The sequence below is a fragment of the Salmo trutta genome, chromosome 3, assembly GCF_901001165.1.
Source record: "Salmo trutta chromosome 3, fSalTru1.1, whole genome shotgun sequence".
NCBI classification, from domain to species: domain Eukaryota; kingdom Metazoa; phylum Chordata; class Actinopteri; order Salmoniformes; family Salmonidae; genus Salmo; species Salmo trutta.
Window position 1 is genome coordinate 37,085,192 of NC_042959.1, and position 26,893 is coordinate 37,112,084.

Below are 26,893 nucleotides of genomic sequence, written 5' to 3' on the forward strand. Positions count from 1 at the left end.
ATGATTTATACACATTCATTATTGCTACCAACACACAGACTGAGTTAGCTGTATCGGCAAATATATGTTTCAGTAATGGTGTGATTTTCAGACAAGAGTCGAATAGACGGCTACCACATTGAGCTACTCTTATTTGCTAATGTTAGCTAGCTTACGTTAGCTAACGTTTGTCAAAGATAGAACAAACAAATATGCTTGCTATGCTGAAGGTAGCGAACCAGACTAAAAGTGACCATGGCATAGGCGAAATTGATTGACAGTCTGTATCCCAAAGACTTTCAGAGTTCCACTCAGGACTGTAGCTAGCTAACTTAGTACAGCTAACGCTAGGTTACCTCTAATAGCAAATCTTCTGTTTTATTGGGAAGAAAAAAATGTATGGTATCTCTTCTCAGCTGGCGTCAAAATGGATTCCCCATCAGTTCAGCCTGAAAATCCCTCTAGTACTATTTGGTCACATCGGGGTAAATCTCTGGTATGTAGAACAGTGAAAGATAACTCATTTTTGCACTTGTTAGTAATTAACACAGCCAGGCAAAGAACACCACACAGGCATGATGATAAACATTAAAAGAAATGTGAAAAAAATAAAAATCCCTAGAGAAATTCTGAGATTACTGTGTGTTGTTCAGCCGAAGTAAACAATGCCATCTAAATCCAAGTTTGTGGGCACGCCTCATCTACCTAGCAGGGCGGTATCTGCATTTGCTATCAATGCCGAATTTGTGGTTTATTATGAGCATACAAATACACAGGCAGTCTGTTCTCGCTCTGCGCTCGTTCTAGCTTGTAGTGTGGATAATTGTTATGTTTATGACAAAAAGGTAACATTGTTAATATTGCCATGACTATATGCAGTGGCAGGGTGAAATTTCCGTTTAACATGTCTCATCATGGTAATGTCTTTTATGACCCTAAAAAGTTTCAAGTTGATAGGCCATTGTGAAGTGGATTTACAACTCGCCCATTATAACTGGACCATCTCTTAACTAATCCCTTAGATTTTCTAAAACAGTAAATTAAGAGCTGTACTATGGGCCTACATACCAGATGTTGCGTTATCTGTAGTTATGGTTCATGATAATATGTTTTTCAAAGGTTTTCCTAAAGGAAAATCTATCCTGGCAGACCATATGGTTCATTGAGGCATATGTGTTCAGCATAAAGAAAGAAAGACACCTACTTACAAAGTCTAGGTCAAATGGGGCGGCAGATATGAGAGTTTAAGTGAGACTGCTATAACAGCGCGACCTATAGGCCAATCTCTGCCATTCTTTTTGACCAAGTTACTCATGGCCTCTAGTTTCTGAGTGACAAATTAGAAAAAAAAGCTACCAATCTATGCTTCAGTTATTTGGCTTCGCTGTGAACCCCTAATAAATTCAACAGTCGGACAATGGATGAAGACACTCCAAGTATTATATTTTTTTTTTAATCATTCAGATATTGACTGAATTGTAGCACATATGATTGTACTGGCAAGGAAAAATAATGAATGGAGTTCAGGCATTTGTGGGAATTCAGGTATTCAATTTATTGTAAAATTGTACTTTTTTTCTTAAATAAAAATGTTCTTAATATATCAGATATTTTTTGTATACATTAATGAAATAAAGAAAAGAATATGTGCCTCATTTGCATAATATACACTGGGTGTATTTGCATACATTAATACATTAATCTAATAAGGGTAGAACCAGGGGCGAAAATCTGATATCAACTTTGGAGGGGACAATTACATGAAATTTTCTCAAGAGCAATTCCTGAGGGGGACACCAAAAGTAGTGCTGTAACACATAGCCTACGTTGTAATATGGTAAATGTATATTGAGGAACCAAAGAAATAAGGTGTTTGCCGTACTCCTAACTACCGGTACCCAAAACTACACAACTAATCACAACAGCAATACCATTGCCTTTAACAAATCTTAGTTCAGTCACCAGTTTAAGTTGAGAGTGGGGGTATCCATGGCATTTTCCAATTATGTTCCTGTTTTACAAGTAAAAAAATGGAGAACCTTTCCTAATGTTGCCAAACAAAGACTCAACAAACTTACCTGAGACTCCCTGTCTCTGCCAGTCTGTCCCTGCATATCTGTTCCCAACTCTGCTGTCTGTGTGCCATCTGTTGCCTGCTCTGCCTAATGACATCATTCTGAAACATTTCCATTAGCATTTCACTTCTTTCTTATGAACATTTTATCAACTAGTCTGAGATATTTGGCTACTAGGGTTCTTACTTTGCGTTTTGGTGTACTGAAAAATACTCTGATGTCCGTCTTTTATCTGCCATTTTTCTACCTGGCTGGTTGGCTGGCTGGCTACACACACACACAGTGTGTAGGTTATTTACAGTAGGAGATGGGCTTCTATCATCTTATCTTCTATCATTCTATATGGGCTTCGATCTAAAAGGTAGCTAGCAAATGTGAAACGGATTGCAGTGACAAGAGTTGACAGCTGTATGAGTTCACCATTTACACAACATATTCTGCAACCTTTTGTAATTTTAATCGTTTGTTTCATATTGGCTGGCTTCCAACAATAGCTGAATTTGCAAAGCTAGCGAGCACAAATTCCGTTTCAGTGGTGTTTGCTATAATCTTTGCTACCCGGGTTAAATAAAGGTGAAATAAAATAAATAAATAAAAGTTCCCTTGCGACAATTTAGCTTTTGCAACGAGACCATTAAATATATTTAAGACAATGGTAGAAGAGAGTGTAGTTCTGTTCAGTTTATCGCTAACCTAATCCCAGGGACTTTGAAGCACTAATTTACATGCATGCTGATCTTGGAATAATTTGACGATAGCAAAGATTCCATCTTTGACGACGCCACATAAATGGAATAGGTACTAGCTAGCTTAATAGTTAATATTTACGCGCTATCTCTGCAAATTCAGCTAGTGTGTGTGTGTGTGAACCCTGGCGCGATTGACTGGATGAACCTCCCGTCAGTTACGTGCATTGAGTGCCTTTCAGACAGTAGATACGAACCCTCTGTTAACTTGCCAACTAAGGAACTGGCAGTGGATCAAACCATTGTGAGGCAAATGGTGGCGGGTCGCAAACTTTTGAAACTTAAAAACGCGCTATTAAGTGTCTATAATCAGCACAATTGCTTTCATTGCGTATTATTAATATTATTTAAATTACATAGTTATGTTTACAGTGAAATATTGGGGGGGACAAATCATATTTTTCCCAGGATGGGGGGGGTCGTGTCCCCCTGGGATTTCCGCCCCTGGGTAGAACAGGGCTACAACTGCGCTGTCTCTTGGCCTATCTGCGCTCAACTGCGGTGTCTAGACTGCATTATTAATTATTCATTACTGTTGTCATGTTCTCTTGCATAATTCAACAAGTGTGTCAAGCGAAGTATAACCATGTGATTTCATATCAAAATCCTTGGCTCTAGATTACACCTATCTGTACATATCGTTTGTGAGATTAGACATAATATTACCGCAATCCAAGTGTTCATTTTCGGAAGGTACTTTCATTTCAGCGCATCTAATTTGTACATTTTTCAACTGTATTAAACAGAATATTTTTGTTCAATTGTACACCAAATCAACACCCGTCAAAAGAAAGTTATTTCAACTCTTTCTTGTGATGTAACTGTCGAGACCGTGCGTTAAATCCCTGACGCAGCATTGGTGTTTTTATAGATGCAATGGAAAGCCAATGTATTCCACTGTGTTTACCAGGTCATTACAAACGTTTCAGCGGTCGTCACGTTAACAGGAAAAAACGAATGGCACAAGCAGGGGTTGGAACAGAAATCATTTTCCAATCGTTTCTTTCTGAACGGAACCATCATTTTTTTCTTTCCATTCCACTGTTCCAACCAGCAAAATAATGCTCTGAACCGTTTCGAACCCCCCAAAAACGAATGGTTTATATCGTTCCTTTCCGTTCATTTTTAAACCTCTGAAATGAAAATAGTTTGTAACACATAGCTTGACATGAAATTACTTCACCAATATCAGTGTGGATAGAGAAGCCTGTTATGGAGTGGGTGAGCGATTTCATCTGTATAGGAAAGTCATTAAGAGCACATTGTATTTTACCGTAACAGCATGGTTTAATCATTATGAAAGAAACACACTGTGCTGCCAGTCAAAACAAATCAAATTGTATTGGTCGCATTCACATGTTTAGCAGATGTTATTGTGGGTGTTGCGAAATGATTGTCTTCCTAGCTCCAACAGTGCAGTAATATCTAACAATGCGCAACAATAAACACAAATCTAAAAGTAAAATAATGGAATTCTAGGAAGAGCAATGTCGGATTTCATTGATTTTACAGAGTTACAGTTCATATGAAGAAATCAGTCAATTGAAATAAATGACTAGGACCTAATCCTAATCTGACTGGGAATACAGATATGCATCTGTTGGTCACAGATACCTTTAAAACAATGGGCCTCAGGATATTGTCACGTTATTTTTGCGCATTCAAATTGCCTTCGATAAAAATGCATTTGTGTATGTTGTCTGTAGTCTATGCATGCCCTTACCATAACCCCACCGGAACCATGGGGCAACATTGACATCGGCAAACCGCTCGCCCACACGACGCCATACACGTGGTCTGCGGTTGAGACAGGTTGAATATACTGCCAAATTCTCAACAAAGACATTGGAGGTGGCTTATGTTAGAGAAATAAACATGAAAACATCTGGCAAAAACTCTGGTGGATTGCACGCTCCCTCAAAGCTCTGGCCAATTGCAGCTCCCTCAAAACTTGAGACATCTGTGACATTGTGTTGTGTAACAAAACTGCACATTTTTGAGTGGCTTTTTATTATCCCCAACACAAGGTGCACCTGTGTAATAATTATGCTGTCAGGTGGATGGATTATCTTGGCAAAGGACATGTAAAGTAATTTGTACACATCATTTGAGAGAAGTAAGCTTCTTGCGCATATGGAGAATTTCTGAATATTTTATTTCAGCTCATGAAACGTGGGACCAACACTTTACATGTTGCGTTTATATTTTTGTTCAGTATATATATATATATATATATATATATATATATATATATATATATATATATATGACAGGTTGTATTGACACTATGTGGATAGTATAGTCACAGTGTAGTGCGTGAGATGCAGCTGAACTTTTGCTGGTGAGGAGAGAGGATGGAGGAAGCTTGCCTTGAAGCCCTGGGCATCTTGATATGACATGAATTATCTGAATTATGCCCACAGAATTATACCTCCTATTGAGGAACTTTGAAAGTCTTTGAACTTGAGAGTTGGTTTAAGTTTGGACCAGAGCAAATGTCAAGGATTTTCCTGTATTTGGCTCCATTCACTGTTCCCTCTATCCTTACCGCTTAAAAGTTTCCCCATAGCATGATGCTGCCACCACCATGCTTCACGGTAGGGATGGTGTTAGATGGGTGATCAGGCCAAAGAGTTACATTTTTGTCTCAGCAGACCACATATTATTTTGCCTTATGCTCTCAGTCTTTTACATGCCTTTTTACAAACACCAGTCGTGTTGTCATGTGCCTTTTTCTTAAGAGTGGCTTTTGTCTGATCACTCTCTCATAAAGGCCAAATTGGTGAAGTGCTGTAGAGACTGCTGTCCTCATGGCAGGTTCTTCCACCTCAGCCAATTAACTCTTTAGCTCTGTACAATATTTTCACATTATCTTAAAAAAAAATCTTCAAGCTCTGTCAAGTTGGTTGTTGATCGTTGCTAGACAGTCATTTTCAAGTCTTGCCATAGATTCAAGACAACATTCAATGTTGTCTTGGTAAGCAACTCCAGTGTATATTTTGCCTTGTGTTTTAAGTCATTGTCCTGCTGAAAGGTGAAATTGTCTTCCAGTGTCTGTTTGAAAGCAGACTGAACCAGGTTTTCCTCTAGGATTTTGCTTGTGCTTAGCTCTATTCCATTTCTTTTTATACAAAAAAATCCCCTAGTCCTTGCCGGTGACAAGCATACCCATAACATGATGCAGCCACCAACATGCTTGAAAATATGAAGAGTGGTACTCAGTGATGTGTTGTGTTGGATTTCCCACAAACATAACGCTCTGTGTTCTGGACATAAAGTGAATTTCTTTCCAACATTTTTTGCAGTTTTACTTTAGTGCCTTTTTGAAAACAGGATGAATGTTTTGGAATATTTTTTATTCTATACAGGCTTCCTTTTTTCACTCTGTCATTTAGGTTAGTAGTGTGGAGTAACTACACTGTTGTTGATGTATCCTCATTTTTCTCCTACCACAGCCATCAAACTTGTTTTAAAGTCACCATTGGTCTCATGGTGAAATCCCTGAGCGGTTTCCTTCCTCTCCAGCAACTGAGTTAGGAAGGACGCCTGTATCTTTGTAGTGACTGGGTGTATTGATACACCATCCAAAGTGTAAATAATAACTTCACCATGCTCAAGGGATATTCAATGTCTACTTTTTATTTTACCCATCTACCGAAAGGTGCCCTTCTTTGTGAAGCATTGGAAAACCTCCCTGGTCTTTGTGGTTTAATCTTTGTTTGAAATCCACTGCTCGATTGAGGGACCTTACAGATAATTGTATGTATGTGAGGGATACAGTCATTCAAAAATCATGTTAAACACTTTTATTCCATACAACTTATTATGTGACATGTTAAGCAAATGTTTACTACTGAACATACTTAGGCATGCCATAACAAAGGGGTTGAATACTTATTGACTCAAGACATTTCAGCTTTTCATTTTTTATTAATTTGTACAAAATTCTAAAAACATAATTCCACTTTGACATTATGGGGTATTGTGTGTAATAAAAAAAACTATTCAGGCTGTAACACAACAAAATGTGGAAAAAGTTGAGCGGTGTGAATACTTTCTCTGTGTCCCTCATCACAATTATATCTCAGAGATTTAGGGACAGTTCCTTAGGCTTCATGGTATAGTTTCTGCTCTGACATGCACTGTCAACAGTGGGACCTTATATAGACAGGTGTGTTTCTTTCTAAATCCTGTCCAAACAATTGAATTGTCCATAGGTGGACTCCAATTAAGTGTAGCGACATCTGAAGGATTATTAAAGGAAATTGGATGCACCGGAGCTCAATTTCAATTGTAATGGGAATGTAAACTAGATATTTATGTATTTAATATATCTCTATATATATTTTAAAATGTTTAAAAACATGTTTTCACTTTGGCATCATGGGGTATTGCCTGTAGATGGGTGAAAGATTTTTTTTTATTTAAGCCATTTTGAATTCAGGCTGTAACACAACAAAATGTGGAATAAGTCAAGGAGTATGAATACTTTCTGAAGGCACTGTATATATTACCACTAGTTTATCACCGTAAGTATTTATATATCCCTGCTACCAGTCACTTTTCATCCCTGTTTACATGTACTGAATATCTGCCTATCACACCTACACTGTCACTATGGCACCCACCCACCCGCACCCACCCACACACAGCACCACGACAAATCCACCCACCACTTATGCTGCTGCTGTACTGTTTACTATCAATAGCCAAGTAAATTTAATCTTGCTTATAGACTACGTTTGGCATGTCCATGTCTAGACCGCAATTTACAGTAGGCCTAGCCCCTTTATTAGTAGGCAATCTGTAGCTTATTTTTAACAATGTATTTCCATATTGAAGCAATGAAATTATAACATTGTGGACTGCAAAAATGTTCAAAATATTGGGCAGGTTATTTAACCAACTAGGCTATAATGGACTAACATTCAAATTAGAGCTGATGACAATGCAATGCAATACATAAAAGACTGTAAATACGCAACTTGAAGAAACCACATTTCTCCAGCCATGGAGTATGTTCTGATTGGTCAGTGAGTAGCCAAGCCACGACACACCCACAACTTGTTTATTCATCAAAACCCAGTCACTGCCAGCTACTGCACCCATAATTTTGGTTGTGAAAATATCAAAAATATAACGCTACTGTAACCGATGTGAAATGGCTAGTTAGTGAGCGGTGGTGCACGCTAATAGCGTTTCAATCAGTGACGTCACTCGCTCTGAGACTTGAAGTAGGGTTTCCCCTTGCCCTGCAAGGGCCGTGGCTCTTGTGGCGCGATGGGTAACGATGCTTCGGTGGGTGTCAGTTGTTGATGTGTGCAAGGGTCCCTGGTTTGAGCCCGGGTTGGGGCGAAGAGAGGGACGGAACCTACCACCAGCACTAAGATTTACATTTGCGTTAGGTTTGTTAAAATCGAGCCCAGTATGTAAAAAAAATGTCACCTCTCAATCGCTCTAATACATGTCTTTAAACAAAACATAAACCTCACTTCCTCATCTCAAATACCTGTCTGTAAACCTCCCTTAGCCCATTGACAGATCAGTAGCCCTTAGCAGTGGGACTTTTGTAGACATGTCTTTGTATTGTGTTTTGAGAATCTGCAGAGAGAAGAATGAGGTGGTTGTGTCGTTACTGTTGTAGTCTTGATGCCATACCTTTCAGTATCCCTCACCGTTTTTTGTCCCACAATGTTGTTGTGCTCCATAACGGCAAGTTGTGTCCACTCCCTCATGCATGTGTACCTAAAATACAACCGCTTTAGGGTATATTTCAGCAGGGCACTGTGGAAGGACTCCAGATAAACCAAGTTTTACAAAGAGAAAAGGGGTAGACTAAATTGATTACATGGTCTGGAAGGTACTCTATGGTTCACAGGCTACCTCTAACCACCTGTAACCCCATATCACAAACCCATACAAACACTACCCAATTCATGTAAATTGAGCTATCTTAGCTGTCAGGTCATACATATTTTTGCCAACTTACCTTCACCTTGTGCAGAGCTAGCGGTTGGAAGCACATTCTGATGGAATAAGATTCTGTATCACCTACAACAAAATACACAACAATATACAATTTAACCAATTGATCTCTATTAGACTGGCTAGTTTAGCACACCTACGATGGACATTTCAATATTGTCACCTTGCTGTTAGCAAGATTGCTAGCCAACTGAGAACCAACTAACCAATCATAGACGATTTCAACAAATTCCTCATTGCTACCAACACACAAACAGAGAGTGAGCTAGCTTTCTCGGCCATTCTATTTTTAGTAGCAGTGTTTTCAAGGTAAGAGTGGAATAGATGACTACCAGATTGAGCTACTCTTATTTGCTAACATTAGCTAGCTTATGTGAGCTAACGTTAGAACGAACAAACAATGTTTACTCTGCTGAAGTTAGCATTGGCGAAATTGATTGACAGTGTGTATCCAAAAGACCGCCATATGATTTTGTTGACGGCTTTCAGAGTTCAATACAGGACTGTATCTAGCTGGTCCAGCTAGACTAGCTAACGTTAGGTTGCATCTAATAGAGAATCTTCCATTTTTTTTGTGAAAGAAAAAAAATAGATGGTTGCGCATCACTTCTCAGCTAGCGTCGAAATGGATTCCACATCAGTTCAGCCTAAAAATCCCTTTGATCATCTTTAGTCACTGTAAGCATAATTCTTGATAGCAGCAAGCAGGTTAGCTTTTTTCGTCATGAATCTTGTTCTGGACGCCGCTCTGCAGAGTGGTCACTAGTTAGCACAGCCACAAAGACAAAACATCAGATTTTAAACATAACCCTAACCTTAACCACACTAACCATAATGCCTAACCTTAAATTAAGACCAAAAAGCTTCATTTTTTCATGAATTTTTACAATATAGCCAATTTTGAATTTGCTGCTGCCTTATTTAAGGGGGAATCATTCAGTTCTGCCTCCAGGACAAGACTCATGGCAATACACATCAACCTGCTAGCAGCAAGGCCACGGGCAGCATCATGGAAAATATCAGGTCGGTAGAATGGTGAATGATAACTCCTTTTGCACTTGTTTGTAATTAGCACAGCACATCACACGGGCACGATGACAAACGTTAATGAAAAAGACATGTAAAAAATATATATTGCCTAGAGAAGTTCTGAGATTTCTGTGTGTTGTTCGTTTGAAGTAAACAATGCCATCTAAATCCAAGTTTGTGGGCACACCTCATCTACCTAGTGGGGCGGTATCTGCATTCGCTATGAATGCCAGACTTTGTGGTTCACTATGAGCAGATGAATACACAAAGTCGAAACTTCCTGATTCTACCAGTTAAATTAAAATGCACTCTTACCAGCTTGTGGTTTGGGTAATTATTATGTATGACAAAAATGCAATGTTGTTAATATAGTAATGACTACATGTTGTGGCAGAGCCAGGGTGAATTTCCCTTTAAAGCTAAAGATCACATATTCCTGAAACCTGGATTCATCAATTACAAACATTTAATGTCCCATGCATTCCAACACCTAGCTGGACAGCAAGATTAGCATGGATTCTCAAACACTTTTCCTAAGTAAGCTAATGAGTGCAGCTGGTTTGTGTTATGTTGTCACACTCCCCACTGTGCACTCCCTCCTGCTACCGTCAAGCATCGCTGGTGAGAGGGAATCTCATAGGCTAATGAGGTGAGAGTGGACGCTAGGAGCTACGCTTTAGGAATGAAAACACTGAGTTGAGAATCACAGACAGGAAGTATGGAATAAGTGGGCTGTGTATTTGTGTGTTGTGTTTACACAGTGGCTGTATGTATTGGTCCAGGCACTGACCCATGGTCGTGGCCCCCAGGGGCCTCTCTCTGTGTGTAGGGCCCAGTCCTGAGGGAGAGTCGGAGAGGCACACAGCTGTGTTGGCCAGGGCAAATGCCAGCTTTACGGCCCCTCTGAGGCTCTGTGCAGGAAGCAAAGCTTCCCAGTACACACTGGTCCCCCTCTCAGTCCCAGTACACTGCTCCTTTCATTTGGCACAAAATCTTTAGCTCAGGCCAAGGTGGCACAGAGAGAGAGGGCTGGAGAGGAAGAGATAGACCAGCTACCAGCAATTCTCTATGTGTGGCAAGGAAGACATGGCCGCAGTATTTACAGTGAGGCTTGAGTCGCAAGTGGCACAATGCATTTGCAATTAAGGTAATGTCCCTACATGTGTGTTTTGGTCTGACAGACTGAGATTGAGAGTGAGAGAGAGAGGGATAATGTTCTCTGTACGTGTCTTGGCCTCCTGTTCAGTAGATGAATGGCCCAGTGCTTAGTGGTTGGTATTTTCACATGCTATTTTCACCCCTAGACATCAACCCTAAATGGGATTACGTAACCTAGAGTTGATGCAGAGTAGGACTGCTTGAGATGCAGAATAGGTTGGGATTTAATATCTCTCCTCATCTCTCTCCTGCTCCCAGGAGCCCTGCTCCCAGACAGGCAGATTAATACCACTCAGAGCTAATTGTCTAGTGGATGCCATGTATCTGGGACTGGGAGCGTACAGTATAATGGAAAAAGACAGTATGTCTGGGGTAAGAGTTGGACTGGATCCCCTTGACAGGGTCCAGTCTGGGGTAAAATATGAATTGGGTCCTACCACTGTGCACTTTCTCAGAGTCCAGATCCTAGAGGGTACCTACAGTAGCTACAGTGAAATAATACCATGCTATTGTTTGAGGAAGGGCACAGTTTTGAACTTAAAGTTATTAATAAACCAATTAGACACATTTGGGCAGTATTGATACAACATTTTGAACAGAAATGCAATGGTTCATTGGATCAGTCTAAAACTTTGCACCCGCACTGCTGCCATCTAGTGGCCAAAATCTAAATTGCACCTGGGCTGGAATAATACATTATGTCCTTTCTCTTGCACTTCATTGACTTGCACTTTCTTTCAAATGGTATCAAGAATATGCATATCCTTGCTTCAGGTCCTGAGCTAGAGGCAGTTAGATTTGGGTATGTCATTTTAGGCGAAAATTGAAAAATCTGTCCGATCCTTAAATGTTTAACACAATCTATAAACCACCAGTAGGTAATGCTTATTTTTTTGTATCTTTGTCATGCGCTATGGAGTGGTAAAATTGTGTAACCATACTCTAAATGCTTCACTCAGTTGTAGTTCGAAGACAAGTTACCACTAACAGATGCCCTCGCCTTGATATTGCACTCTAAAAAATATCTAGTCGTTTTAATTAAATATTATTAAGTAAGCGGTTCCACAGCCTTTGATTTCTTTTTTTTTTACTCAACTTTTCGGTCCAAGTGTTACCTGAACTCAAAACAATTTGTGCCCAAACTTAGTTCCAACTTGAGAACATAAAATATGTTTGCTGGAATTCTCTCATATGTTTAACTAGAAATTAATATTTTGGCATCTCAACTCGGCTGTGGAACTAGTTACACACACACACACACACACACACACAAAGTGCTTTTAACATACAATGTTTTCAACTTACATATGACACATGTTGACACACTGAGTATACAAAACATTAAGAACACCTTTTCTTTCAATGACATGGAAAGGTGAATCCAGGTGAAAGCTATGATCCATTATTGATGTCACTTGTTAAATCCACTTCAATCTGAATGAGACAGGTTAAAGAAGGATTTGTATGCATTGAGACGTGGATTGTGTATGTGTGCCATTCAGAGGGTGAATGGGCAAGACAAAAGATTGCAATGCCTTTGAATGGAGTATGGTAGTAGGTGCCAGGCGCACCAGTTTGTGTCAAGAACTGCAACGCTACTGGGTTTTTCACGTTTAACAGTTTACCGTGTGTATCAAGAATGGTCCACCACCGAAAGGACATCCAGCCAACTTGACACAACTGTGGGAAACATTGGAGTCAACTTCCCTGTGGACCGCTTTCGAGGTTGCAACTCAATTTTAGGAAGGTGTTCCTAATGTTTGATATACTCAGTGGACATGATAACATTGTTCATGTATATAGCACTTAATATTTATCTTAGCCCTGTTAAAAGTACACCCAAGAAAAACTATTTTTGTCATTTTAAGGAGTAATATGCCCCACCAACATTGGACAACAACACAGATAATCCCCAATTTGCTAAAATAAGTAAAATAAATCAATGATAGAGAGAATAGTCAGATTAACTGGTAAATGACACAGACATGGTGACGTGGCAGGAAGATCAGAATTCCATAAACCAAGAGGTTGTGAGATAAAACCATGTTCAATAATTAATGTATAAATGAAGATGCACAAAGTAAACATGTGTCATGTAGAAAATAGTAAAAATACATAAAAACCCTGGAATGAATAGGTGTTCAAACTTTTGACTGGTACTGAATGTTGAAAACATTGTATGTTAAAAGCACCGTTGGTGTGTGTGTGTGTGTGTAGCCAGTTGCCTTTTTTCTTAAGATGCCCAAATAATAATTTTAGTTGAATGAACATATGACACAAGTTGAGCAAACACATACTTGTAAGTTTGGGCCAGCAATTTTATTTTGTCCAGGGAACACATGGCCCGATTGAGTTAACAAAAAAAGGCTGTGGAAGCAGTTAGTTAATAATAATTAGTTGAAACAACTAGATTTGTTTTACAGTGTGGTGTCCTGGAAGAGGTTACCCAAAACTTTTCTCTAGGAACAGAGGTCTCCATCTGGCCTGGCAGATATTATGTCCTAACAGAGGTAATTTCACACACGATTGCCTGGGATTATATGAGACCATCCACAATCTCGCCAGGAATGTGTTACTAATTTGGGCCATTCTTCTCTTTAGAGACCAAGTGTGGCTTACATACAAACACACATGTTCACACACACAGAGAAATACACAGCCCAGCTATTCAATACCTTCCAGTTTGTGATTCATAACTCAGTGTTTTCATTCCTAAGGTGTAGCTCCTTGTGCATAGCCGTGTGAAATATGGGTGCTAAGGGGGCTGCAGCACTCCCTGAAAATTTTGAATAAATGTTTTTATTGAAAAATATACATATAAAAAATTGCTCAAAAGTAGTGCACTGGGCCTTTACTAGTCCTGTATTAGCGGACCAATATAGTCGTCTGTAGCACGCCAGTGCACAGTGGGGAGTGTGACACAACATAACACAGACCAGCTGCACTCATTAGCTTACATAAAAAAAGTGTCTGATGAGAATCCATGCTATTTAGTAAGGAAATGCATGTGGTCTCTCTTTCGCACTTCTTCTTCCACACCCTCTCTCTCTTATCCCTTAATCCCTCTCCCATTCTATTTCTATCTGTTTCTTTCCCACCAGTGCTGGAATCTTCTAGGTTTAGTGTACTGGTACTGACATCAACTTGAGACTTTGCAGATTTGCTGATTTGCTATCTCAAGTGGAAAGCACTCTTTGGGCAGAGAGAGTCACCCCTGGTAGGCATGACTGGGTCCAGGAGCAAGGTTAAGACATTTATTAGGTTATGTAGCCTAGGGCACATACCAATTACTATTTTTGAAGAGTTGCATCTCGTCCGGAACGCATCTGTCTTTCATCGGAATGTTGGGTCATCCCACGACCTCGTAGTGCTGTTGTGTCTGTTCCAAGTGGCTAGGATGATGTCCACCAGCCAGGGCTGCTAGTCACATACCTGGGACTAGTGTGGGGTCATTGTCAGGATAAATAAAAATCAAGCAGTACCCCAACCTTACGGGCGGTAAGTAATTGGAAATGAATAATTTCATTCAATACAATTCTACTCTCCTGCAAATCAAAAAGGTGTTCATCTGTACAGTTTTTTTGGTCTTTAGATATACTAATATTCTCAATTCCAGAGCATTTAAAAAAAACTCCCATAGGCCTATTTCCCATGAGATCATGGCACTGATTTCTTTAAAAAATGCAATGTTATGATTGGCCTAAAATGAACCCATGTCATCCATTAAACTGTATATGTGGGCTCCAGACTAACCTTTTTCCCTGGTGGCACTGGTGCCATTAACATTTTCAGATGGTGGCACCAGCCCATGATTCGGTTACGCCAACATTTTGTCACAGCGTCACACAATAGAAAATGTTTGTAATAATGTTACACACTCTTAGAAAAAATGGTTCCAAAAGGGTTCTTTGGCTGTCCCCATAAGATAAGCCTTTTTGGTTCCAGGTAGAACCCTTTTTTGTTCCATGTAGAACCCTCTGTGGAAAGGTTTCTAATGGAATCCAAAAAGGTTCTAACTGGAACCGAAAAGGGATTTACCTGGAACCAAAAAGGGTTATTTTATGGGGACAGACAAGAACCCTTTTAGGTTCTAGATGGCACCTTGTTTTGTAAGTGTAAAGTCATTCACAGTGCTATTGGTATGGTAAATGGTATGATTCAAGAAATAAGTTGTTTCATCTAACATTTCCAAGCAGGAATGCATGATAAAGATATTTTGATGTGCAACATCTAAACCAGTACATTTTGGGTTGACAATTAGGCCATTGTGTCACACCCTGATCTGTTTCACCTGTCTTTGTGCTTGTCTCCACCCCTCTCCAGGTGTCACCTATCTTTCTCATTATCCCCAGTGTATTTATACCTGTGTTTATACCTGTTGCCAGTTTGTCTTGTCAGGTCTTACCAGTGTGTTTCCCCTCTCCCTGCTTTCGCATGTTCTGACCATTCTGCCTGCCCTGAGCCTGCCTGCTGTCCTGTACCTGCCTGACTCTGACCCGTTGTGCACAAATATCAACAGGCTAATTCACTTGGGGCTAATAACTGCGGAAAGGGAACTCGAAACCAAAACAGGCTACTTTTTTGTTGTTGTTGTGTGATTGAATTTTGAAATTTGTGCAATAAGTATGCATTTGTCTTTACCTCCCCTTCACTCCGTCTAGGCTACTCAGAGTACACAGGGACAAACAGGGTCAGGACAAGCAATTTCATGCAGGATCAGGATGCTACTGTTTGACTAAATCATGGTTTTAGCTGCCCCACAAATATAACGTTTTGAGCAAAGTGACCAGCTAATTTTCAACTCTCAAGTTTGTCTACTAGCTCACGTTTGTTGCCTATAATTTAGGCCTAGTGCTTATTTGACACATTATATATGCCTACCTTGCTTTATTGACATCATTATTTGACAGGATTTGAGGGATGGTTTAAGAGTTAAGACAGCTTCATGTTCCTCTGTGTCCACATCACTGAGGACTTATCATTGTCCTCTCACACCAGCACAGTCATAAAGACATGGTAGTGCCTCTTCTGTCTCAGGAGGCTGAAACAATTTGGCATGGCCCCTCAGATCCTTAGGAACTTTTACAGATGCGCCATCGACAACATCCTGACTGGTTGTATCACCGTATGGTATGGCAACTGCACCGCCTTCGACCGGAAGGCCCTACAGAGGGTGGTGCAGATGGCCCAGCGGATCACTGGGAGTGAGCTCCCATGTACATGCCAGACGGCATCAGAGAAAGGCCCAAAACGTTGCCAAAGACTTCAGCCACCCGAGACGTGGACTGTTCTCCATGCTCCTGTCCAGCAGATGGTACTGGTGCATCAAGGCTCAGACCAAAACTCCTAAACAGCTTCTTCCCCCTGGCCATAAGACTGTTAAATGGCTAACAAATACTGCTCCCCCTCACACCTGCTACTACAATGATTATTGATTAGATTTATTACTACCACTATGCTGCTGTTCATTGATTGCCATTAGTACCTATCTCATTATCCTGCTGCTGGTCAGTATTACTCCTGTTTACATGTACAGTGCCTTCAGAAAGTATTCACACCACTTGACTTTTTCCACATTTTGTTGTTACAGCTGACCGCAGTCAAATTCCACATGGTAACTAGGCTTGTCCAAGCTCTGATGCTGCTGATGGTCATTAGTAGCCTACCAAACCTGCCAACTGCCTGGTACTCAGCACTCTATTGTCCCTATAATCACTCTGACGTCATTGCAAATGTATTCTAAAATCTAATCAAATACTTCATGAGAGCTCATGAAGCGCAACAATCTATAGGCTATGCAATTGCGTGAACTGTTTTGATGACCTCTATTAAAAAGAGGAGGATAACATCAGCTTTCTATAGGCTAGGCCTACAATATTTATTTCTCAGGTGCATGATAATGGTCCATTCTAAATCAAAACACATTTCACACATATATTATTTAGTATATGTAAAGACAAGATTAAATCAAGAATAATCTGATGGATGACAATATTAGCCTATCACTTGTGAATGATGCCCATCTTGTGTGCAGTAAGGCAAGAAACAGTGCATGCCTTTTTTGCGACCTTTTTCAAAATCATAGTCACACACCTCATGTAGTAGGCTACATGGTGTGTGACTATGATTTTGAAAATGTCGCAAAAAAAGGCATGCACTGTTTCTTGCCTTACTGCACACAAGATGGGCATCCTTCACAAGTGATAGGCTAATATTGTCATAGGCCTATATGTTTGATAAGGTTAGCATCACAACTAAAGTGGCCAAATAGCTTCTTAAAAGTAAGCATATTAATCTGCTTTACAATGGGTGTAGAGCCTATCTGGCATACATACGCAGTGCTCAAGTTTTAAGTTAGGGGAAGATAATTTTCACCATAATAATGCACATTTATATTAAAAGCATTACATGCATAATCGCATTTGCGGTCACTTTTGAGAATGGTGTTTTCCCATTTTGGAACATTTGCGCTTATAGCCTACTTCCTTGTGCGCATTGCTGAACTTATAATGTGAAGAAATAGCCTAATAGTTTATCAACATGTTAAGCTAAATGTTCTGATCTGTTACGTCAACCTCATTGCTTAAAAAAAAAATTGATGCTAGTGGTTGTATTAATTTGGGATCTATCGCATCCCACAACTGTCCCAGACTACATTTGGAATATTTATTTATTGAATAGGTAAACTTTTGCACTATGGGGGATAGTAGAATGACATAGGCTAGTGCTTTTGCTGTTCGTTAGGCCTACTCATCTTGTTGGCTGACGAAAAGTTCTTCCAATATCTTCAATATGCACCTCGGAATTGGATAAGGACGTGCGCGGTTGCGTCCCCGATGTGTCTGTCTTCACTTGTAGCCTGTGAGAAAGACCTGATTACATAACAGGCATTAGCTTAATTCTTAGTAGCCATCTGAGAGAGCATGTGAGTGAGACGTGCTTCGGGAGAAGGGAATTATAATTATTATATTCAGCCCAAGGGCACAACGGCCACTGCCCGCCAAAGGAATGGATTTTTTTTTAGGGTGCATTACGGCCACACAAAGGGGATGCCGCCGGGAAATTTGAGGCATTATCAAATGCTTATCAAATTGTGAATGAGAGACTGATGAAGTGTGTGCAGCCTGCGCAAAGAAAACAAAGCTGAGCTCATGCCTTTCATGCAACTTTTTTCAAATCATTAGAGTTGCATCATGCAGCCTTTAGAATGTATTAAAAGTCAAAACATATAGCCCAATGTTTGTATCCCAGCTAAAGTTGCATAAATAACTGTAAATTAAGCATATGGGAGAACCTGTTTCTTTGTTAACCACTCAACACAGAATAGCCACATGTGCACACTCCCTAAAATTGTTTGGAGAAGATATACTTTCTTTTTTATTCAGCTATGTTCAATTGTATTCTTCATACTATAAATTCATATAAAATAATGGCACGGAATTCTAAGCAACTCTTGTCTGCTAAATTAACTAATGTAGCCCATAGCCATATGGCAAAGCCAGATCAGGACCTAACATAAGGACAACTCAGAGTATGCTATTCTGTAATTTATTCTCACATCTAAACGCTCGCCTCCCCTCACCTTTTCCCTTCGCTACTGGAGTTCAGTGCACAACACATCAGCTGTCTGTGACTAGGCAAAAAAAAACTTTCCAAGCCAAACCTTCATATCATAACCGCTACACACAGCCTTCATCATATTATAACATCATAGTCAAAATAGCTACCAGAACTAATGCGTTAGTAAACCCACTACAACGATGCAGTACAGTCAGCAAGGAGCTTAGCAGTTAAAGATTACCTTGACTTGGAAGAGTTCCAGTGTTGGATAGCCATAGCCAGCTAGCTAACATAGCATCCCTATCTGTTTGAGCATGCTAAACTAGCTAGCTGCATTCGCTAGCTAAGAAAGTGAAATACATATAGCTAGCTCTCTCTCTCGCACACGCTTCTCCTTCATTTTTCAAGAAATGGATTTGTTCAGAACTGTTCAACTATTGTCTTTCTCACTCTTTGAGTCAACTACTCATGACATGTTATGCACTGCAGTGCTAGCTAGCTGTAGATTATTATTATTTCAGAACTAGATTCATTCTCTGATCCTTTGATTGGGTGTACAACAAGTCAGTTCATTCAACAAGAGCACTGATAGGTTGGAGTACATGCTCTGGAAGTTGTCATAATTACTATGTTAGTCTGAATTGAAGTCAATGTACCCAGAAGAGGACGGAAACTAGCTGCCCTCCGGCTACACCATGGTGCTACCCTACAGAGTGCTGTTGAGGCTACTGTAGACCTTCACTGCAAAACAGTGTGTTTTAATCAATTATTTGGTGACGTGTTGGATTCTAGCTTGAAATTTGTTCACGTTACCATACTAGAACTTATTGATTACTTTACATGTATGTTGGGGTCAATGGAGGGTGGATAAGAATGGAAAGTATGGAAAGTTACTGAGTGAGACAATGGGGGGGAGGCAGGAAGTTTACATTCTGTTGAACATGTTATTGTTAAATCTCATGGATCCTATGGAGGGAGGCAAAGGGCAACAGCCTGGTTTCAGTCACTGATAAAGCAGGACGGCTGTAGATTAGGGAGGAGTGAGGAATTTGGCCTGAGGTCAGGTCAGATGAAGTGAGAAGGAACAGTCCTGTTACACACGTATACTTACATGCCCAAGAAGGTTATAACAGGAGGTGGGCCATGACTACGCCAGTGAGAGGAACCAATTAAGTTCCTGACTAGCAACAGAGATGTGTTGGCTATCTAGATGTGCAAGGAGGTGACTCCTCCTAGGAGGAGGGTATAAATATGTGTTTGTCTTTTGCAGCTGTTTGACCCAGTGGGTGAAATAAACTTGGTTTGATCTTTTACTAGTTGTCCGTGAGTTATTTACTCTGTCAGAACCAAACTCGTGTGAATATATTTAGTATAGTTTGATCTAAAAAGGATAACTAATGTTATCACTATTTAAATGTTTCAGAAATTCACTGAGGATTATGGTCCTCCCCTGAGGAGCCACCACTGATGTGCAATAATAGCGTTTAACACGATTTTGAATAACTACATCATTTCTGTAGCCCACACATACAATTACCTTTAAGCTCCCTCAGTTGAGCAGTGAATTTAAAACACAGATTCAACCACAAAGACCAGGGAGGTTTTCCAATGCCTCGCAAAGAAGGGCAACTTTTGTTTTAGATGGGTAAAATAAAAAGTAGACATTGAATATCCCCTTGAGCATGGTGAAGTTATTAATTACACTTTGGATGGTGTATCAATACACCGTCACTACAAAGATACAGGCGTCCTTCCTAACTCAATTGCTGGAGAGGAAGGAAAACGCTCAGGGATTTCACCATAAGGCCAATGGTGACTTTAAAACAGAGTTTAATAGCTCTTATAGGAGACAACTGAGGATGGATCAACATTGTAGTTACTTCACAATACTAACCTAAGAGTAAAAAGAAGGAAGCCTGTACAGAATAAAAATATTCCAAAACATGCATGCTATTTGCACCAAGCCACTTAATACTGCAAAAAATGTGGCAAAGCAATTCATCTTTTTGTCCTGAATACAAAGTGTTAAGTTTTGGTCAAATCCAATACAACACATTGCTGAGAACCACTCTACATATTTTCAAGCATAGTGGTGACTGCATCATGTTATGGGTATGCTTGTTATCATTAAAATCCTAGAGGAAAACCTGGTACAGTCTGCTTTCCACCAGACACTGGGAGATTAATTCACTTTTCAGCAAGACAATAACCTAAAACACAAGGCCAAATCTACACTAGAGTGGCTTACAAAGAAGAAAGTGAATGTGAATGTTCCTGAGTGGCCACGTTACAGTTTTGACTTAATCCTACTTGTAAATCTATGGCAAGACATGAAAATGATTGTCTAGCAATGATCAACAACCAATTTGACTGAGCTTGAAGAATTTTGCAAAGAATAAGTGGCAAATGTTGCGCAATCCAGGTGTTTGAAAGCTCTTAGACTTACCAGAAAGACTCAGTTGTAATTGCTGCCAAAGGTGCTTCCTCAAAATCAATTTAAGCCATTTAGATTTCAGGCTGTAACAAAACAAAATGTGGAATAAGTCAAGGGGTATGAATACCTTCTGAAGGCACTGTATATATTACTGCTAGTTTATTAACATAAGTATCTCTATATCCCTGCTACCAGTCACTTTTTATCCCTGTTTACATGTACAGTACCAGTCAAACGTTTGGACACACATACTCATTTAAGGGTTTTTCTTTATTTTTACTATTTTCCAAATTGTAGAGTAATAGTGAAGACATCAAAACTATGAAATAACACATGGAATCATGTAGTAAACAAAAGTGTTAACAAATCAAAATATATTGTATATTCTTCAAAGTAGCCGCACTTTACCTTGATGACAGCTTTGCACAGTCTTGGCATTCTCTCAACCAGCTTCACCTGGAATGATTTTCCAACTGTCCTGAAGGAGTTCCCACATATGCTGAGCACTTGTTGGCTGCTTTTCCTTCACTCTGCGGTCCAACTCATCCCAAACCATCTCAATTGGGTTGAGGTCAGGTGATTGTGGAGGCCAGGTCATCTGATGCAGCACTCCATCACTCTCCTTGGTCAAATAACCCTTACATAGCCTGGAGGTGTGTTGGGTCATTGTCCTGTTGATTAACAAATGATAGTGGGACAGCGCGCAAACCAGATGTGATGGCATATCACTGCAGAATGCCGAGGTAGCCATGCTAGTTATGTGGGCCTTGAATTCTAAATAAATCACAGACAGTATCACTAGCAAAGCACCATCACACCTCCTCCTCTGTGCTTCACGGTGTGAACTACACATGCGGATATCATCCGTTCACCTACTCTGCGTCTCACAAGGACACGGCGGTTGCAACCAAAAATCTCACATTTTGACTCATCAGACCAAAGGACAGATTTCCACCAGTCTAATGTCCATCGCTCGTGTTTCTTGGCCCAAGCAAGTCTCTTCTTCTTATTGGTGTCCTTTAGTAGTTTCTTTGCAGCAGTTCGACCATGAAGGCCTGATTCACGCAGTCTCCTCTGAACAGTTGATGTTGAGATGTGTCTGTTACTTGAACTCTGTGAAGCATTTATTTGGGCTGCATTTTCTGAGGCTGGTAACTAATGAACTTATCCTCTGCAGCAGAGGTAACTGTGGTGGTCCTCATGAGAGCCAGTTTCATCATAGCGCTTGATAGTTTTTGCGACTGCACTTGAAGAAACTGTCAAAGTTCTTGAAATGTTCCGGATTGACTGACCTCCATGTCTTAAAGTAACGGACTGTCGTTTCTCTTTGCTTATTTGAGCTGTTGTTGCCATAATATGGACTTGGTCTTCTACCAAATAGGGCTATCTTCTGTATACCACCCCTAACTGGTTGGCTCAAACGCATTTAGACAGAAAGAAATTCCACAAATGCACTTTTAACAAGGCACACCTGTTAATTTAAATGCATTCCAGGTGACTACCTCATGAAGATGGTTGATGGAATGCCAAGAGTGTGCAAAGCTGTCATCAAGGCAAAGGTTGGCTACTATGAAGAATCTCAACTATATTTTGATTTGTTAAATACATGTTTGCTTACTACATGATTCCATATGCATTATTTCATAGTTTTGATGTCTTCACTATCTACAATGTAGAAAATAGTAAAAATAAAGAACCTCTTGATCTTTTGACTGGTACTGTATATCCGTCTATCACACCTACACTGTCACTATGGCACACACACAAACACCTACATGCACACACTCAACACCACGCACAAATCCCCCGACCATTTATGCTGCTGCCGTACTGTAAACCGTAACAGGGCTGACAATTTATTCTTAAATCAGCCATGAGTGGAAACTTGCTGTGTGCAACAGTGAGTGGCAATTGATGGCAAGCTGTTAAAACATTTCTAGCATGTCTGGGTAACAGGTTTGACGTGTTACGCTCAGTTTTCCACCACAGAACACCAGAAAATGGCCAGAAACATTACAACCAGCTCACCTGCTTTTACTGTTTATTTTTTATATTTTTTATATTTTTTATATATGTATATTTTAAATTTTATTTTTAAAGGAATATAAAAATGTATAACCTTTATCTGTTCCTGTCCCCCCCAGGGTCTTTCAATCCAGACTTCCGCCCTCCTGAGACACTGTTCAAGGTGATCTTCTGGCTGGGCTACTTCAACTCCTGTCTCAACCCCATAATCTACCCCTGCTACAGCCGAGAGTTCAAACTGGCCTTCATACGCATCCTCAGGTTGGTCTATTACTTTACTACCTATCATATTACTGTACTCCTTAATTCCTCTGCATCTTCAGATTGGTCTTTCATATTACAATTTACTCCGAGAATGGCCAAGTATTATTCGTAGTAGCCTTTTGTGTGTCGAAAGTTCTGTACATTGTGGTTGTTCTGAGCCATGTAGAAGCCAAATTCAAATCTCCACTTTTACCCTAATGTACAATAAAGCGTTTTAATTTGGACTTGATCCTTCCCCCACCTCCCCATCCTCAGATGCCAGTGCCACCATAGGAGACGCCCAGGCTGGCATGCCTACAACTACCGTACCTCCCACTTCAATTCCGCCAGCCACTCACGAAAGAACTCGGCTGAGTCTGGCCACTCACAGAAGAACCCTGCCTGCCTAAACGGGAGCCAGCGCACCCTGTCCTCCTCAGCCAGCCCCAGCCCGAGCTACCTGCTGGCTTGCCCAGAGGGGGAGGCCCTCTACACCTGCTGGGCCTCCGCCGCCTCCAGGTCGCCCTCCTTGCTGCCTGGGAGTCCTGCTAGCTGCCAGCTGGGAACACTGAGGGGGGGTGTGGGGAGTGGAGGTACCCATGGGGGGATGTCTCACAGGGAGTCCGGTCAGGGGGTGTTCTTGTTCCCCTGTGGGGGGCAGAACGGGGAGTGTGGAGGGGACATACATGAGGATAAGGTGTGACTGTCTGGTAGTCTTACAGACTCATGAGTTGTTGTTGAATGATTCCTGATGGGGATTTGAATCATGTTTAGTCCCTGACTGATGATGGGGAGTGATGTATGGTTCCATTCACTGTCAGTGGTTCAAGTCAAGTGATCCTCGAACGGTCAATGGTTTCGTATTGTTGGTATGGGAAATGGTTGAAGATGCCCTCTGCTGTATGTTAGCCGGCTTTACTGAGCATCAGGATCAATCCAGCATCTGTTAAATCGAACTATATCTATCACTGTCAGAGGAAAACGACTACAGATGAGGCTGTACTGTATTTCTCAGAGACATGATCAAGGGCAATAGTGAAATAATGTTATAAACCACAAACTGTACACTATGGATTTGACAGAAACAAATTCATGACACCTTGGGACTACGTGTGGAACTGCACCCTAAGCTGTCATCCTTCCTCTTTCAGTTTATCCTGATCTGTGAATGCCTCTTCTCTGCTGGGTCTGTGGTCAGTCAGAGAATGGGTTTGTGTTACATGTAAAGATCTGATGATCACTTTTCTGTTACTGTCACTTGATATATGTGTGGAATGTTTGTGTAAATAAAGTATAACCTGGTTATTTAGTGTACTCATCATAAATCTAGTGGTTAAAAAGATAAAGGAGAAAAAAGAGTGTAGCGGGAACAGAGTTGTGCTTTGATTTAAGAGGAGATTATAAAACCACTGCTACTGTTAGACGCACTACCCCATCTATGTAAAATGTGATACACTCCATAAATAAATGTATTTTCAAACATTACTCAAACAGTCATTCATATGTCAAAGATACTGTATATAGCGTACTTAGGTTAAGGGCTTGATTCAAGCCGTAGCGTGGAAGAACTGTGTTGTAGCATGCTTGACATTTTAAGGTAATTTCCAATTGAGCCGACATTTGCAGTGGTTACTGTGAATGCAGTCTTGCGAGCGCGGTAATGTTGCCTTTAATTGTAAATCGGGCTACAGCGCAGATCCATCACGGTACGGATTGAATCGAGCCCTTAACACTTCAACTGTCGTATGTCAATGGCCATTGATTTTCGATTTAAATAAAACGTCTATATTGTACAATACGTGTGCCTATACCGTTTTTTTTCTTCTTCTATGGATGACATGGGTTCATGGTAGGCCTATCATCTGATGCAGCACTCCATCACTCTCCTTCTTGGTAAAATAGCCCTTACACAGCCTGGAGGTATGTTGGGTCATTGTCCTGTAGAAAAACAAATGATAGTCCCACTAAGCGCAAACCAGATGGCATGGCGTATCGCTGCAGAATGCTGTTGTAGCCATGCTGGTTAAGTGTGCCTTGAATTGTAAATAAATCACAGACAGTGTCATCAGCAAAGCACCCCACACCATAACACTTCCTCCTCCATGCTTTACAGTGGGAAATACACACGCGGAGATCATCCGTTCATCCACACCACGTCTCACAAAGACACGGTGGTTGGAACCAAAAATGTCCAATTTGGACTCCGGCCTAAAGGACAAATTTCCACCAGTCTAATGTCCATTGCTCGTGTTTCTTGGCCCAAGCAAGTCTCTTCTTATTGATGTCCTTTAGTAGTGGTTTCTTTGCAGCAATTTGACCATGAAGGCCTGATTCACGCAGTCTCCTCTGAACAGTTGATCTTGAGATGTGGCTGTTACTTTATTTTGGCTGCAATTTCTGAAACTGGTAACTCTAATGAACTTATCCTCTGCAGCAGAGGTAACTCTGGGTCTTTCATTCATGTGGCGGTCCTCATGAGAGCCAGTTTCCTCAGCGCTTGATGGTTTTTGCCACTGTACTTGAAGAAACATTCAAAGTTCTTGAAATGTTCCGTATTGACTAACCTTCATGTCTTAAAGTAATAATGTACTGTCGTTTCTCTTTGCTTATTTGAGCTGTTCTTGCCATAATATGGACTTGGTATTTTACCAAATAGCCCTATTTGGTAAAATACCAAGCCCTATCTTCTGTATATCCCCCTACCTTGTCACAACACAACTGATTGGCTCAAACACACTAAGAAGGAAAGAAATTCCACAAATGAAGTTTTAAGAAGGCAGACTTGTTAATTGAAATGCATGAAGATAGTTGAAAGAATGCCAAGAGTATGCAAAGGCAAAGGGTGGCTATTTGAAGAAAACACTTTTTTGGTTACTACATGATTCCATATGTGTTATTTCATCGTTTGATTTATTCACTATTATTCAACAATGTAGAAAATAGTAAAAATTAAGAAAAACCCTTGAATGAGTATGTGTTCTAAAGCCTTTGACCGGTAGTGTACACATGAAATGAGTAAAGCGGTATGTAAACATTAATAAAGTGACTAGTGTACCATTGATTCCATTTCTTTGTACGTAGGGCAGCAGCCTCTAAGGCGCAGGGTTGAGTAACCAGGTGGTAGCCGACTAGTGATGGCTATTTAACAGTCTGATGGCCTTGCGATGTGTACTCCGAGGAACTTAAAGCCTTTCACCTTCTCCACTGCTGTCCCTTCGATGTGGATAGGGGCATGCTCCCTCTGTGCTGTCTCCTGAAGTCCACAATCAGCGCCTTAGTTTTGTTGATGTTGAGGGAGAGGTTATTTTCCTGGCACCACTCCGCCAAAGGCCCTCACCTCGTCCCTGTACGCTGTCTCGCATTTGTTGGTGATCAGGCCTACTATTGTTGTGTCGTCTGCAAACTTGATGACTGAGTTGGAGGCGTGGGTGAACAGGGAGTACAGGAGGGGGCTGAGCACGCACCCTTATTGGCCCCTGTGTTGAGGATCAGCGTAGTGGAGGTGTTGTTTCCTGCCTTCACCACCTGGGGGTCAGTGGCGGTCAGTGCCGATTTTCTTTCATGAGCATGGCCTTATTTCTATTACAGCATATCGGATGACTCTCATTCCTATTCCATTCACCCAGTTCAATGTAACAGCGATAGGTTTAGGGTACTAC

At 40.6% G+C, this 26,893-nt stretch overlaps 1 protein-coding gene across 1 annotated transcript in view; it reads left to right on the top strand.

Moving 5' to 3' along the window:
• LOC115174707 (alpha-1A adrenergic receptor) overlaps nucleotides 1-25,032 on the top strand; it is a 41,722-nt gene extending 16,690 nt beyond the window's left edge. The window contains exons 2-3 of the mRNA XM_029733503.1: nucleotides 23,111-23,252; nucleotides 23,511-25,032. Of these exons, the coding sequence (XP_029589363.1) occupies nucleotides 23,111-23,252; nucleotides 23,511-23,937 (569 nt within the window). The 3' untranslated portion in view covers nucleotides 23,938-25,032. The remainder of the gene's footprint in view (nucleotides 1-23,110; nucleotides 23,253-23,510) is intronic.
• Nucleotides 25,033-26,893: the final 1,861 nt, after the last annotated feature.